The 15,563-nt window shown below is 47.2% G+C and overlaps 1 protein-coding gene across 1 annotated transcript in view; it reads right to left on the bottom strand.

The window, feature by feature from the left end:
- The window catches only part of MDGA1 (MAM domain containing glycosylphosphatidylinositol anchor 1), a 144,417-nt gene that overhangs the window by 91,009 nt on the left and 37,845 nt on the right, over positions 1 to 15,563 (bottom strand). Inside the window, exons 2-3 of the mRNA XM_014950442.1 lie at positions 3,747 to 3,886; positions 824 to 998 (exon numbers count right to left, since the gene is read on the bottom strand). Coding sequence (XP_014805928.1) covers positions 824 to 998; positions 3,747 to 3,886 — 315 coding nt within the window. The remainder of the gene's footprint in view (positions 1 to 823; positions 999 to 3,746; positions 3,887 to 15,563) is intronic.

Here is a 15,563-nt window from a genome sequence, read left to right as displayed (position 1 = left end):
TGAGTGAGGAGAGAGATTTGGTGTTATTTGGGTTGGAGAAAACTGGAACAGTGGATAGCCAAGAACAATGAGCAGAATCTTCCCCAAGAGAGCAAAAGTCTTGAAGAGTTGCCTAGACCTTACACCTTGGATTCCTCCCATATGTGGGTTATGGGATCAATTTAATTTCCCTCCCTTTTGGCCACAGCATCCCAAAAATAAATAACATTAAGCCAGCATGAGAAACTTTCAAAACTTGGGGCCCAAGGTGGAGAACCAATAACAGCATCTCCAGGACACAAGAAGGGCGGACATTGCAACCAGACAGAGAAACTCTGAGTCACTGAAACCAAACGATTCCTTCATGTTCACCCCTTCACAATTCAGCCTCCTCAGGTGTATCCCAGAGTCTTTTGCTCTGTTTCCACCACACTGCAGAGGTAGCAATGCTGGGGGCAGGGAACTTCTTTGAGGAATGCCCCAAGCATCTGAGGCACTACCAATTTCAAGGAGTGTTGGTTTGCTTCAAGAATTGCCAGCCTTAAAGTGAAGACAAAGAAAGCTCAAGACCCCTACAATGCTACACCCCAGACAAATGCTAGGGGCCTCTGGAAGTGACAGATATCACAGTCCCTAGATAAGGATGACTTATATGGACTACCTTTTTTGTGAATGGATCCAATCTCCTAGGGGAAAGGGACCCTGGGGACACCACACCAGTCCCTTTGCTCCTGAATCGGGTGTGCATGGTCCTAGGGCAATGCAGCTCCCTGCCGGCCCCGCAGCGAGGCAGAGACATGCAGTAGAACTGTGGGAAGGTCTGGGTTGCCGCTAAACGACTTACACTGCACATCTACTCGAATGGACTTGATGGCAGGGACCCCAACCCCATTTTCTGCTTTACAGTAATAGCGGCCCCCCTGCAGCCTTTGGATCTTCTCAATTCGAAGGGTCTCGTTAAGCACTGACGTCTCTTGGAATTTGTCCGACGCGCTGCCAGCAGTTTTGGTCCATCTCACCTGCATGAGAGGAATGAGAGAAATGCAAGCAATCGGTGACACAAACCAGAGATGCCAGGGGACAGCAGCACTCCCTTTGCTCCTCTTCCCTAGCCATTCTCAAAAATGGGCCCTACACCTTACCAAAGTTCAACTGCTGATCTCATTGTGTCTCAGTAGACCAGCTGCTGATTCTCATACATCACCAATCTCCTTGTCCAAGTGTCCAGGGTAGCCCCTCAGTTCTCCCAGACACACACTGCTTATTTACCACTCCTGCTCTGGTCCTGTAGACCCAGGAACTTGGTTGGTTTTATACCACTACCCGCACAGCACAGGACCTTCAGCATTAAGCCTTGGAACCCCACGTGGCTGGTAGGCTGCAAAGTTACAGCAGACATCAGCTCACAGCCACAGAGCTTTTATTGCAGTCAACACTCTTTTATCTTTCTCTGGATAGCAAGGCTATTTCTGCTGTTTGCTTTTCCAAGTAAGAGTAAGAAAATGCAGTTGCTATCTGGCTCTTGCCTCTTTCCCACAGGGAACCCCTGTGTATGTTATTTTTATAAGTCATTCTTTTGCAGTACACAAGCTTTTACTTTGATTTTAAAGATACAGAAAAGGAAAAGAAAAAATCCCTTCAGATTTCAAGCTATCTTGCATTTTTTGTCCTTATGCTACACATCTTAAAAACTTGGCTTACGGGGGCAACAGAGCTGCCTGATATTTCATGGTAAATGGTGGCAAAAGGACAGCACTGCCTAAAACTGAATAGTTATTCTTATGTCTGGAACGAAGTACAGCCCTAGCAGTTGCGGTACAAGCTTTCCCCTTTTTTCTGCAGTCCAGAAAATGAAAGACAGAGATGGCTTTTCTCAGCCCATTCATTTCCTATATCTGCAACCTCCCTTCTAAAGGCTGCTGACTGGTGGGGCTCCCACACGGGTGCCCATACAGACTCTGGGACCTAGATCCAGCAAGATCAGCCAACAAAAAGAAGAGAGATGTTAATTCAACATTGGCCACAGATGAGATGGACCAGATACCTTGACTCCTCCTCCAGACTTTGCCTAAAGCTCACTGCCACCACCTAATTGATGCTGATGCTCCAGAAAGAGCAGGTGTGTCTACATCCTACTCCCAGAGCACTAGGCTGAGCAGATTTTCAGAGCTAATGACCATGGATTTATTTAGCCTTTTCAGGCTTATTATGAAATTGTCTGAGGGCCCCCAGACTCTCTGAGTCTCCTGTTTGCAAGGGCACTTCAGTCAGCTCTTTAATCTTTTCAATTTCAATCTCATTTAAGTATTTTGGCCACATTTTCATGCTTTAATGACTGGCTGATACAAGGGAAAAGAAAAGATTAAACAAAGGTTAGTATAAGAGCTTAGCTGGGGAAAAAATCTATCCATGAGGAGGGAGGGAAGAGATAGGATGCATGTCACATTTTATATGTGTGGGTTCCAGCCTCCCCAAGCATACCTGCTTCCACTCTCTAGCGTCCCCTGTGCATGTCCAGGATATGACCAGCCACGGTGTTGCCCACTATCATGCCGTCTGCATCAGGCTCTGCTCCAGCAATCTCCCTGGCTACTCAGCCTCAAATCCCCACAACCTGCCAGCACCTTCCTGTACATTCAACATCCTTAGGCAGGGCCAGCCCTACCATCTCCCTCATTTCTGATGTACATAGCTATCATCTGCCCATCACTGTCTCACACCTAGGCTAGTAATTTTGCTGGCCTGGTTAAGATAATTTCTTTTTTTATTGTTTCCACAATATGCTTTCATGGATAAACTATTTCAAATCCTACTAAGTCTCTCTCCATCCCCTTTTTTATTGCCTCTTAGCCAAGTAGCTTGTCACAAGCAAGTCCATGGAGCCGTTGATTGGTGTATGCAGATGTATGGCTTATCAGCACAAATATCTTTGGCAGGATTGGGGAAGGGGGCCAAGAAGGCACACGAATGGTACTTGGCTCCCTTGAGTGTATTTTGGCACATCCAGCCTCATCGTACTCAGCTGCCACTCCTACCACACTCTGTCCCAGAGTGGGTAGACCCATGCTCTGGTCCAGTATCTCTAGAAACATATCCACACATTGAAGCAGCCTGCTTGAGTACCTGAAGGGTGCAGAGGAGACTGCAGGGGGCCTGAGGCTATGCAACCCTCGAGGGACCCGGGGAAGGACTGCAGCAGTTAGCCAAGCTCAGCTCCGTAGCTCTCCACTGAACTGTGACTATGACCACTGCATGGATACATCCAGTGCTGCAAGACTGAATCTGCCCCTGGTCGATGGCCTCCACAAGGCTCAGTGAAGTGCGCTACAAACAATTTCCCAAGCTCCCCTAAGCAGGTTCCCCTTGTCTGTACATATAGAGAAGTTGGTGGCCCATGAAGGACCAAGTCCTATGGCCAGCACATGCGGGACACCTCCTCTAGCCTGTTCAGGCTGTTCCTGCTTCGTAGTAAGTGGATTAAAGGTAATTTGTATAATGGATTCAGTTTGGACTTTCAGGTTTTTTTGGAGACTTTGCATACAGAAGACTACTAGAAGGTCTGTGTAGGCTCCTGTAAAGCTTTCCGTGAAAGTAAGGCTAGATGCTTCATAGTTTAACAAGCTAGGGCTTGTGCTGTGGAGTATCCCTACCCGACTCCAACATGTAGGAGAAAGCTGGGCACCCAGCTGCCCACAATTCTCCTTCACATGGAGACTACAAAGAAGTGCCATGGGGACCATGGGTGACAGGCAAGACTGAAAGCTTACCTGTGGCCGGGGATGTCCTGTGACCAGACACTGCAGGACCAGCGTGTCCCCCTCCCGAATTGTGTAAACACGTTCACTGATGTTGTCTTCCTTCACCACGCAGGCCTGCCCAGCATGGATGATTTGGGCCTGAGCAGGAGCTGTGGAGAAGAAAGAGGAGGTAAAGAGGGAAACAAGCAGCCCCTCATGCCCACTGCCCAGGGTGGCTGCTCCCACGGGAGGCTGGAAGAGCCACCTCTTAACCCACAGAGGGGAGGAGCTGGAAGGTGCTCCCAGACACAAAGCTCTCAGAAGATACAAAATTGGGCAATTTTCCCCATCTCCTGGGCAGCTGGTATCAACTGCTATTTTAAAACCTTTAGTCCTGTTGGGATGAGCAGCTCTAGGCACTGAAAAGCAGAATCTAGAACTTTTTGGGGGGACCCTCCTGCACAGCCTGAGGATCAAGAATTCCCTGCTTTCATCTCTTCCCAGAGAGGAGTATGTGCAAGTGGTTAAAGCAGGGTCCTGGTCAAATCACAGCTGCTCTACGCCTGTCTAAAACAGGCCTGATTACTATAATTTGCCTTGCAGGGGACTAGGATAACTACTCAGCAGGGTCAGAAAGGGCCTTGAAGTCCTGTGTAGCTTTTAGCACACGTCCCTAGAACAGGCACAGCACATGCTGCAGGAGAAACAAGTCTTTCCCAAATTACAGAGCAAACTGTCTCAGCCCTGAGCCAGAGAGAACAGCCTCTGCAGGATCAGGGGACCCATCATCTCTAGGAATCTCTCCAGCTAGGGCTCCAAGTGGAGCCCAGCTACTGCCAGTCCAGCCAGGAGAACAAGTAAAGACCAGTGCTGTGGAAAAATACGTGAATAGCAACCTCCCAGAACAAAGTTTAAAAATGTCATGCCCTCCAAACAGCAACTATGTCCTACTGTAGCCCTGACCAACAGCAGTGAGAGAAAAGCTCTAAGAGAACAGTTTTTTAAAGAAAAAAGCCTCAGCTCCTGAGTCTTGTGCAAACAGCCCGTGGGTCCCTACTCCAAAGGCGTTTGTGTGATCACTGAAGCAGGTGAGATGTATTGAAGGTGACTGCACAACCCAGTGGGACACCTGTGCTTGTTCGAGGGGAAAACTCCAGTCGCACTTCAAGGAACAGAGAAACCCACAAACGTGTCTAAGAACCAGTGCCTCCATGAGAGTCCCCCTGGGATACTTCCCCGTCTTGCTACAAGGCTTCCAGGTGACTCTGGAGTCACAGCTCTAGCTCCCATTAATGAAATGCAACACAAACAAAGAAACCGCTGAGGAGATGATCAAAGGGTTTAAAGCAATGAGCCTTAGCAAGCCTTCTGAAAAAAGCACAGCTTTTGCACAACCTGTTAAAGCTCAACTGAGTACCCAGTTTTTTCCTCAAGGTTAGTTGAGCTTCAAAGACCACGTTGGTTTTTTTTCCTTCATTCCTTTAGCATGATCAAAATGTTCTAAACCCCATCACCTGGGCAAGGGAAGTGTTCAGATTCATGCTGGCTTAATCCACCAGCAGCAAAAAACAGGGAGGGCAGGGCAGTGGAGATCTGCCTTTGAGGTCAGCCTGTATGAATCAGTGTCACCACAATGCTCTGACCAAGCAGCAGTGACACAAGAGTGGACACAGGGCTAGTGGGCAGCAAGCTGCTCTTTCTGCCGGGGCTCCACAGCCTGCCACAGCCACCCAGCACCCAGGCAGCAGTGCCACGCATGCAGCAAGCAGCTCCCTCTTTTTGCATCTCTTCTGTCTTTCCAGCATGGGAGCACTTTGTTAAAATCATTATTGCTCTCCAAACAGAAGCAACAGGTGTATTTGAATAATACGATGGCACAAACACAGACGAATCTCTCAGCTTGTCCTGTCTTCCCCCTCAGCAAGGCGCCTAGGAATGTGTCTGCCACCACTCGAGCATCACAGAATGCTGAAACCAACTGTCAAAGCTTCACTGATACAACTGAGCAGATGAGTGACCTTCCACTGCCTGGACGGCAGAAGAGTCTTACTGAACCCAGGAGAAAGCAGAAACCTATATATCTGCATACTTATGTGTGTGTCTTTGTATACACATACACATAGGAGTGTGTATGCATGTACGGATATAGATACAGATATATACATACATACAAAGCAAAATAATGACTTACCAGGAAAAGACATTGTGAAGCAAACAGTGGCAGAGGAGTAATTCAGATGCCTGTATAACCTTTGCCAATACACCTTACTCCAAATGACAGTCTCTCATGCTGTTTCAGTCTTTGGACCAGTTCTCTGCAGACCTGCCATCACACCTTTAACCCCACATGCACTGCAGAGCATCGCTCACAGTGCTGAGATCCAAGCTGTGATGCTGAGGAATCCCTGTTCTACAATTAAAAGAGAGACCTGTCCCTTCCCATCCTGTACCACATTCTCCCCCCAGTCCCTGACCTGTGCTGCCTGCACTCAGTGGGGTCCTGGCACCATGCAGCAGCAAAGCTCTCGTAACCTCTCTTCACAGAAGAGGTTGGGCTGCGTTTGCCGGCTGGTGGCTCCATTCTCCCTTTGCAAACATGACCTTGCTGCAAAAACTAATTTCCAGCCACCCCATGGAGATTCGGAATATTTATCTGCAGCTCTATCTCCCAGTTAAATGTCTCCTTAAGTTGCTCTGCTATATCCCACATGGTATACAACTCAAATCTTTCAACTTATACCCTTTTTCCTTCAGCCATTGCACCATAATTTAACCTGTCTTCTGTAACCCTGCCCTGTCACCTGCCTAAATACATTTCCACATGGGGTATTTCCACAACAAAATCATTAGCTACAGCGATATAGGATTAGAGAGGTTTTGTTCAACTATTCTGGTGCTAAAATACCTTGTGGTTACTTGTTAGTTTCTCTCCGAGTTCAACAGAAATATTATTTAAACTAATCCTTATTTGGCACCACAAAGCATTATATGACACTAGTCTACAGCAAAACAACAACCCTAGGGATAAGCCCTATGTCATAATTTTTTCCTCCTCTCCCAAATTCTCTCTGGATCCACTGAGCTGTAATGTAGCTTACAAGCAAGCACATGCACCTCCAGCTTCATTCGTAGGTGTTTTTAACTTGCTTGTGTTACCATCACTAATACCTTTCAGCTATATTTGTTGGAAAGGGACATCCCTTTAAGTGAATCCTCACTGTTTAAGCTGTAACATCTCCCTTGCAATCACAGCACCAGGTTCCCAGCAGAACAACCACCATGTTTCCATGTCTTACACCCCAGATCTCTCAAAAGGGAGCTCAAAAACCTTGGGGCTGTCTTGGAGAGACACGCACTCGGGTAGATGGCATAGGAGCCTGAGAAACTCTGCCTTAGATTACAGCTTGACCTTAGTGAAGTGATGGGAGCTGAGCAACCAACCAACCCAGCCCTTACAGGATTGCATTAAATCACAACATGAGACTCGGGAAGGTCTCTGTTCCAAGCTCAGCCTGCTACAGCACACAAAGGCTGGGAAAGTCACCTCATGCCGTATTACAGATGGGCAGAGAGATTGTGAGGATTAATTGCACTTTTAATGTGCTTGAACAGAAAGAATACATTATTGTTTGACATCATCGCAGGTCTCCTGGAGGATTTCACCATGCAGACAGTTCGTGCGTTGCCAGCACAACAGGATGGCAGGACCATGCCTGTCAGAGTAAACAGTTTCACAGAAGGCCCCCAGGAGGGAAAAGAAAGGTTGGAGCATGAGGCCAGGTGCTGGAGATGAAGCAGTAATCTCAGCCATTCTCAGCAGTCTTCCATGAAGAACGACCCTTGCAAAGATACAACCTGCCCTGCTAAATCCTGCTGGAGCAGAATCCCTCTCTTCAGGCTGGCAAAGCCCAAAGTAAAAGTCCAGGGTCTCTATCCTCTGCAGGGATAGAGATGACAGGTTTTTCCCTACCCTCTTTCCTTTACACTTTGAGGGACAGATGCATCATCACTTCCCTTCCAGGTAAGAAATCAAGTAAGGGAAGGCTCCCAACACAGAGTCCTTCAGACTTCCTTCCTTTACAAGGAAAAAAAATCAGGCTCTGAACCTGAAGCTTTGGGTCCTTCCTTGGGAAAGGGCTGGCTTGCAATGCATTTGGCCTCTGCACTGAGATTTCCTACTATGCTTTCACTTGATATATTTACACATTAAAACAAAAGGAAATTGAAGTGGATAAAATAACTTTATTCCCAGTGCAGTGTACTGTACAATGTTATTATTACCATAATCTGGAAAGTTTATGAGACTCTTGGTGCTTAGAGGTTGCTAATATCATTAAAATGCAAAAAAGAAGAAAGAAATTGGGGTTTTTTTGAGATGAATGAGTAATCTTTATTTGGTTCACATGTCTAGCCGTTCATCTTTTTGAGCCCAAGATCCCATCACTACAATGGCAATGATGAGAGCTCCTTCACAGAGAGTGTGGTAAGAGATAGTTACTGCATTGACACTCCTTCAGTCACAATCAGCCACCACAAGGCCAGGCTGCTCACCCCTTTTGCAGCACAGCAACAATTCCACTTTACTACTGCTTTCTCAGCAGGCTAACACCAGCCATCACTGTTAGACTCTGCCCCATCACCACCTTTGCCACCTGCACATGTCCTGCAGTTGGCCTCAAGGATGAAAAAAAAATGCACGTCCAAAGCTGCTGGCCCAGCACCTCCAGCTACACACACAGGGACACCAAAACCACCCACCTCTGCTACCACCCTCCTGCAGGGTGGGGAGAGAGTAAAGCAGCACCTGGAGCTTTCCCCTTTCCTCAGAATTAATCAACTGCTCTGCTTTGTGAGACAAGTGATGCCCTCCCATACATCTGTTGTAATTATAATTCAGCCTCTTCTGCACATAAACTAGGCAAAGAAGCCCAAGGTCCTTCTCCATCCCTGTTCACAGGCTCCCTGGACTCACATTGCTTGGTTACAAGGGAGCAAGAGAAGATGGGGCATTGGCTCCTAAATCCCTCAAGAACCTGCCTGTCTCCTTCCCTCATACTTCTCATCCTTAGCAAGTGATGCATCTTGAAGGCAGTTCTCATAAAGGGGAAAAGTACATGGTGTTTATGGAACATGTGGGGTCAAATCAGCATTTCATTAAGGAAATCCATACGTGGCGTTCCTCGCTGAACACCACTCTCAGTAACTGCCTGTCCGTGGGTGGAATTACTCTGCAGCACCATTAGTTGCAGACCCTGCACCCAGGGAACATCTCAGGCCTTGAAGTCACTGCTTTAGCTAGCATTTTATCCCATCTGTTCATGCAATGCACAGCTCTGCTTGAAAAGCAGGGGCACACAAACACGAAGATCTTTGAGGAAGGGGTCATGTCCCCTTAGCAGAGCACAAAGAGAAGCCAGCACACAAGTGAAAGGAAAAGACGTGCTGGCAACACTCAGCAGGAGCGAGGAAAGTCTAGCAGGATGGGAAGGGTCTGCATCCTGACAGTCAAACAAAACACCTTGCTCATGCCTGCTCTGGGAGGAGATGGCAGCCTTGTTGCGTGTTCCATCACTATTCAGCTGGTCTCATCGATTGCCCCACTCCAGATGAAGACAACAGGCTTTGCTGAAACTTTCGACAAAACAAATTAACCAGGCCAGCTCCAGCCCACAATGCAGGGCATGATATCGATGGGCCATTTGAAAAGGAAAATTCACTCCAGCTTGAGGACGATTATGGAAATAATAATACACAATCAGTGTCCATTAACACTGCCAGCAGGGCTGTGGATCAATAGCGTATTAATGGCTGAAGAAAGACCGCCTGTACCTATCAGCAGTTCAGACCAGCACAACAGCAGAGGGAGAGGAGATGACAGCAGGAGGGTGTGATCAAGCCCAGGCACTGGATGGCTTTTTGCAGCCAGCCCAGGGGAGCCCCTATCACTGCCACCACTGAACACATTCCCTGGCTGCTTCCTCGGGAGCCTCCTCCTCTTCCACACCTCACCCTCTCCCAGCCGCTTTGCCCAGCATGATGGCAAAGGGAACACAGCCCCTGGAGGGAACATCCCCAGCTGAACCTGTCCTGTACAGCTAAGCCTAACCAGGTTCCAGCTTTTAGCACAAGGTCAGGCTGGCCCTATAGCAGAGAGGGAGGTGACACAGAAGCCCCCAGGGATAGCTGAGGAGCAAAGCGCATCCATGGTCTAGGGTTTCCACCCACTTGGACTTACCTCTTGCCCAAGCTCCTCCTGGTGACTCTTCCAACACTGTGTGCTGTCTGGGCAGCTCTCTGCTACCACAAGGCTGTCCTAAACCAAAAGCCACCAGAAAGCCCTCCCTGCATGTTGATGCTAAGGGTTAAAACCCCAAGCAAGACAGATCTCCACTGCGGCTCTTTTGCCCCTGTGCATCAGTGTTCTCACTGCAGCCCAAACCATGTACAGTAAAAAAAAAATATCTGCTTGCAGTATTCCTGGCCTAAATTTGCAGCAGGGAATGTGTCATATTTCAGCAGCAAAATCATCTTTGACTCCTTCGGTACTTTTACATTGATCATGATTAAAACACAAACATCAATCCACCCACAAAAGAAACACAGCCACTTCCGAGATACGCAAAGCAACCATGTCTACCCTGACACAACACTCCATAGCACTCTTGAGCAACAGGAGAAGAATATAATTTTCAATGGGAAGTGCACAGAGAAATGACAGAGTTGTGGAAAGTAATCACAGAGCATGAAACTTGCCTCCTTAAAATAGCATGGGATTATTTTTTTTCACTTGGAAGAGACCAAGACGATGTCTTTACATCTCCGGCTGATTTCGTCTCTAGAAACAGTTTCCTTTTGCAAAGCTCAGCCAGATGATTTGCACGGTCTTAAAATAACTTTTTGCTTAATCAATGTCACTTCCTTGAAGCATCTCAATAGTTGTGTTTCTTTTAGAAAATTGCCAGCAACAAAATCATGTGAGATGTCGTGAATAGCAGGTACACCCCTCCATGACAGTAACATCTGCTCCCAAGACCTTTGTTCAATTTAAAACTACAGAAGTATTGTGTGCTTTACTAAAATATTAGAGTCACCAGATCATCACTGACACCCTCTTCCCAATCCTCAACTCCACTGCCTGCAGCGGCTCACTAGTTTTCCTAGGTGTTCCCAAAATTTTCTTACGTAGGTCCACCTAACAGCAGAGTATCAACCAGCAGAGAAAAATCAATCAGCAACTGCGATAGGAATCAAGTGACAGATGTTACACACACAACATTACAGTGGCATAGACTCTGTATCGCTGCCTCACTCATATGCCCAAGCAGCATTTGTATATACGACTCAAATCAATCAATATAAAGTAGATTGTCTTCAAACATTTAGGGGCTCCAGATACGGTGGCAGTCAGAGCCTACCAGTACGTCAGCGACACTGTCTTGGAAATTTCCAGCTTTGGTTAGGAAATGAAAAAAGCATGTCTGTTTCATCATGGCCATAAAAGAGACTTTATCATCTTTCCCAACCCACTTCCCACTGTGCCAGTTTCAGAGCCCGAGCTCTATCTGTAAATCTTCTTGCTGCAAAGCCCAATGAGCCACAGAGCCACACTTAGGCGAGGTGATCCTGCCAAGCTGAGTGCTCAAAGCATTGCGCTTAAAAACCCATTTCTTGCCTGGTTGCTACTTAAAACTCCTAGACATTTTAGGGGAAAACACAAATGAGGCAAGCAGCTTCGGGGGAGAAACCAGGCTTCTTCTACTCTGGAGACCACTGACAGACTGACTTGTTTGTCAGTCTTGTCTGTAAAACACCCAAAAAAAGAAACGGTCCAGTCAAGGGAGAAGATCCTGCAAGGAGAGGAACTCAACTGGACATGGGCAGCACAGACACCTGCTTATCCTGACCACGTACTGCAGGAACAGCCTCCAGAGGACAGGCCAGCACCAGGCTCCTTGGCAGGTTTTATCCCCTGCCTTCCCCACCAGGTCTCCAGTCCCCTGAGTCAATTTCCAGCTGCTCCATGCACCCACCACCCTCTGAAGGAGAATGAACAGTTACAGGCACCCATAAAACCTGCTGACCCTCTGGCCTCTGCAAGCCCTCGTGCTCTCAGCTTCCAGCGTGCCCATCTCCAGGTGCCCTGGAGCAGCCGGTTTGCAGGAGAGCCAAGCCTGCCTCGAACAGGCGAGAGGCAGCTGCTCTTCAGGCATTTCATGCTTCTGCTCTCCCTTCTCCTCCATCGCAGCACACAGGAGCCACTGAAGCTGCACATCCCCACTCAGCCAGGAAAACTGCCTTTTCACAGGCATGCTGCAGCTTGTCAGCACAGGTAGCAAAGCCCAACAGCCAGCGTCCCCAGGATCTGCTGCTAATAACTTTTGCAAGCAAATAGGCTCTGCTCTAACGGTCCCAAAGGTTTTTCCCCTCTCCTCTTTTCCCTGAATTCAAGATCAGCTTATTCCCAAAGTCACCATTGGTGCTGCTTGTTCCATTTCCTGTCCCTTTTCATACTTCAAGCCACTTTGGTACAACAGTGACTCTTCAACAAAGAGGTCCATGCACACAGATCTATAAACCAGTGTACTTTGAAACTGCTGCTGTTTCATTGCTGGACCATTTAACATAGGAGATGAAAGGAGAGCACACCATAGATATTTCATCCCTTCAAAAGAGAGAAAAAAAATGTCAATTTGCTAATCATCTGTCGACTAGATTAGCAGCAAAGTTGCATGAACTATAATCAATGAATAACTACAGGCTCCTTTTCATATCAAAAGGGGTAAAAAAAAGCACACATCAGGCAACAGCTGTTGCTTCTGAATCACGAAAAATAAGGAAAGGTAGAGGGAGAGTTTTCAAACTGGGTTCCCTGGCTGGCAGGATGCTCCAGACTTTGCTGGTGAGGACTCCACCAAAGTCACACATATGTGCTGAAATCCACCCCTGAAAACACAGGAAGAGAGACAGACCCAAGCTCCAGGTACACTAAAAACAATAGACAAGAAAAATAACAAAAAACAAACTAGCGTGCAATCAGAGTACACTGACACAAGCTGGGTAAGAACAGGAGTATTTCCATGAAACTCCAACTGGTGCTGTTCAAGATGCTAAATCTTGAAGCCCAAATTCTTCAATGTCAAAGTAGAAACCGGGTTCTGGTGAACAGAAGAAGGGATGGCAGAGAAGAGTTGTCTGAGGAGAGGACTTGCCTCTACATGGAGACCCACAGGGGATGTTGTATGCTCAGGGCTGCTAACCCCAGAGGGTGGGTGCACAGCTGTGGGGTTAGGAAAGCAAGGTACTTGGGGCTTTGGCCAGTGCCCCAGCTCTCCTGCAGACCTCCTTGTCCACCAAAGGACCAAAGCAGCTCCACTGCTGTCAGACAAGCTCCAGCAGAGGCACAGAGCTCAGCGCAGACCACAAAGCCCATCTGAGAAGCTGAGTAAACACTCAGGCACTGAATCTATGCTAAATTCTCACCTGTCATGGCTCTGCTGCTTCCAGGGCCCATCCAGCCAGCTCGGTGGGAGGCGGGGATGCGAGGGCAATCACGGCGTGATGACAGTGCAAACATTCACTCCATGCAGGAGAGGAAAGATTCAACAAATGACCGTGTTTACCTGCTGCTATACCCAGCCTCCACAGAAAGTGACAGGCTATTTCAATTGTGAAACGGAGTAGGGGTGGGGGGGAAATCACTGTGGGAGCCAGAGGGTGATAAGAGCCACAAGAAAGAGACTGAAATAAAATTTCACTGAAAGCCTCTTTTGTTCTCGCCATAGTTAGAAAGAGCTGGAAATACAAATGCTACCCTTAATTCAAGTATCTAAAATCCAATTCAGCTACCGAAAAGTGGCAGACAGCAGGGACTTGTCTGTCCAAAGTGCTACACACAGAGGTACCCATCCCACAGGCACCCCAGGTCCCCTGCAGCAAAGTCACTTCCCAAGGGATGAAAGCAGTGTGGCTGCGCGAGATCAGCCCTCAGCCCCACTGCAGCACAAACCCCAGCACAACCCCTCACTGGCAACCCTGTCAGAGATGCCAGGGTCCCAGGGGAGAGCAGAGGCCTGGCACCACTCTGCTGGGTGCTCATCTGCTCCTGGCAAGAGCAGGATTAGAGATGGGGGTGCTGCTGATGATACAGGGATGCTGCTGGTGATACAGCCCCTTGGTGGAAAGAAGCCTTTGTGCTCAAATGGGTTCCCATACAGGCCCTCACAAAACACTGATGCTTTTACCCCCAAAGCAGTGCTGTTAGGTGGGGAAATGCTGCTATTGCACGCTGCCAGCTGGGGAAGATAAAGAAATGAAATGGTTCATCCACTGTTGGGTGGGAAAGCCTGAAGCACAGCCAGGGATCAATCTGTACCTAATTCCAGTCTGGCACCTTATAATGCAAAGGCCAAACTTTAGCTTCTAAGGCTGCCTAACAGAGCACTAAGAACTGAAATTCACAGGTAGCAGGGGAAGAAAACTTCTTGTGAAACACAAAAGGGTTTACTCAAGAAAAACTGTTTTCCTTCGGATTTTCTCATGTATCCCTTTTCACCAGCACAAAGAACTCGAGCCTGAAAACTACTGCCAGCAAGCAAAACGACCTGGAAAGGGAAAAGCAAATATGACAGCTCAACTCCACCCAAAAAGGAAGAGAGAGAAACACCAAAAGCCAAAATGCCAGCAAATTGTCATCAAAGCTGAGGCAACGGGAGCTGTGTGACACCCCTGGAAATCAAGCCAAGTAATGTTTTATCTTGACAGCATCTTTTACATCCCTGCAGTGCCTATGGTGTGCAGAATCCTAGAAAGTCCCCAATTCTTTCCCTCTCGAGTACCAATAATTAATAACCACAACCTGGCAGACAAGCGAGCAATTCCCTCTGGTTCCGATAAGAGGAGCTGACATCTCTCTAACCCCAGCCACCTCCATTGTTTTATTCTCTTTGTTTATTGATCCTTTTATGCACATAATGCAAATTGACATTTAATAATTCAGCTGAGTTAATGGTGCTTAAATATTAAAGGACTTTTCTCTCTTAATTAGCTGTAGCAAAATAGGCAACAAAGGAGTTCTAGATAGATGCCATTTAAAGTGTTCTTGTCCAAGTTCTCTAGTGTTTTACTAGGGATGGTAAAGAAGAGTTCAAGAAAAATTCTGTGCAAGTCTCCTACTCTCGCTAGGAAAGTAACTAACCCATAGAAGCGTTTCCACAGGCTTTGATTCATAGAGCATATTCATCTCTGTCAGCTCTTTGTTTTCTCTCCATTCTGCTCTTCTCTTAATAAAGACAGAGGGGTGGGGAAGGAGAGGCAGAGGGTAGAAGAAAAATCCTTCCCTGTAAGAAGTGCTGCCACTGGTGACCGGCACCCACGTAACACAGTGCAGATGCAGAAGCCTTCTGATACGTCATTGCGAGACTCACAGCCAGGTGAAAACAGCTAAAAGGAAATAGTACACGTTGCTAATTGAAGAGTTACAAACAGCACAGAAATCTCACAATTATTCCCTGGGGCAAGAATAACTAATCCAGGAAATGAATTTAAGATCACACTGAAAAAAAAACGAATTTCAGATGTAGCAGGGTAAGGGAACACATCTATTTTTCTTTGGTTCATTATGCTAAGGGTTCAGAATGAGAGGGAAAATGCATGTTATCTTTAAACCTCAGTCTCATCTCAGCTGGAACCAATGGCAGTAATACATCTTAGTCATAATGTTGCTGGTGTATGGCATCACAACTGCAAAGAGTTGGTATTATTGGGGCTGTTTTAACTGTGCCTCTCTTAATTAGCTCTCATTGTAAGTCCTGGATTGGTTTGAGTTTGGGATAATGATATCCCACCTGA

Source organism: Calidris pugnax, unplaced genomic scaffold (assembly GCF_001431845.1).
Source record: "Calidris pugnax isolate Ruff unplaced genomic scaffold, ASM143184v1 scaffold24, whole genome shotgun sequence".
Lineage (NCBI taxonomy): Eukaryota > Metazoa > Chordata > Aves > Charadriiformes > Scolopacidae > Calidris > Calidris pugnax.
This window is presented reverse-complemented; position numbering and strand designations above follow the sequence as displayed.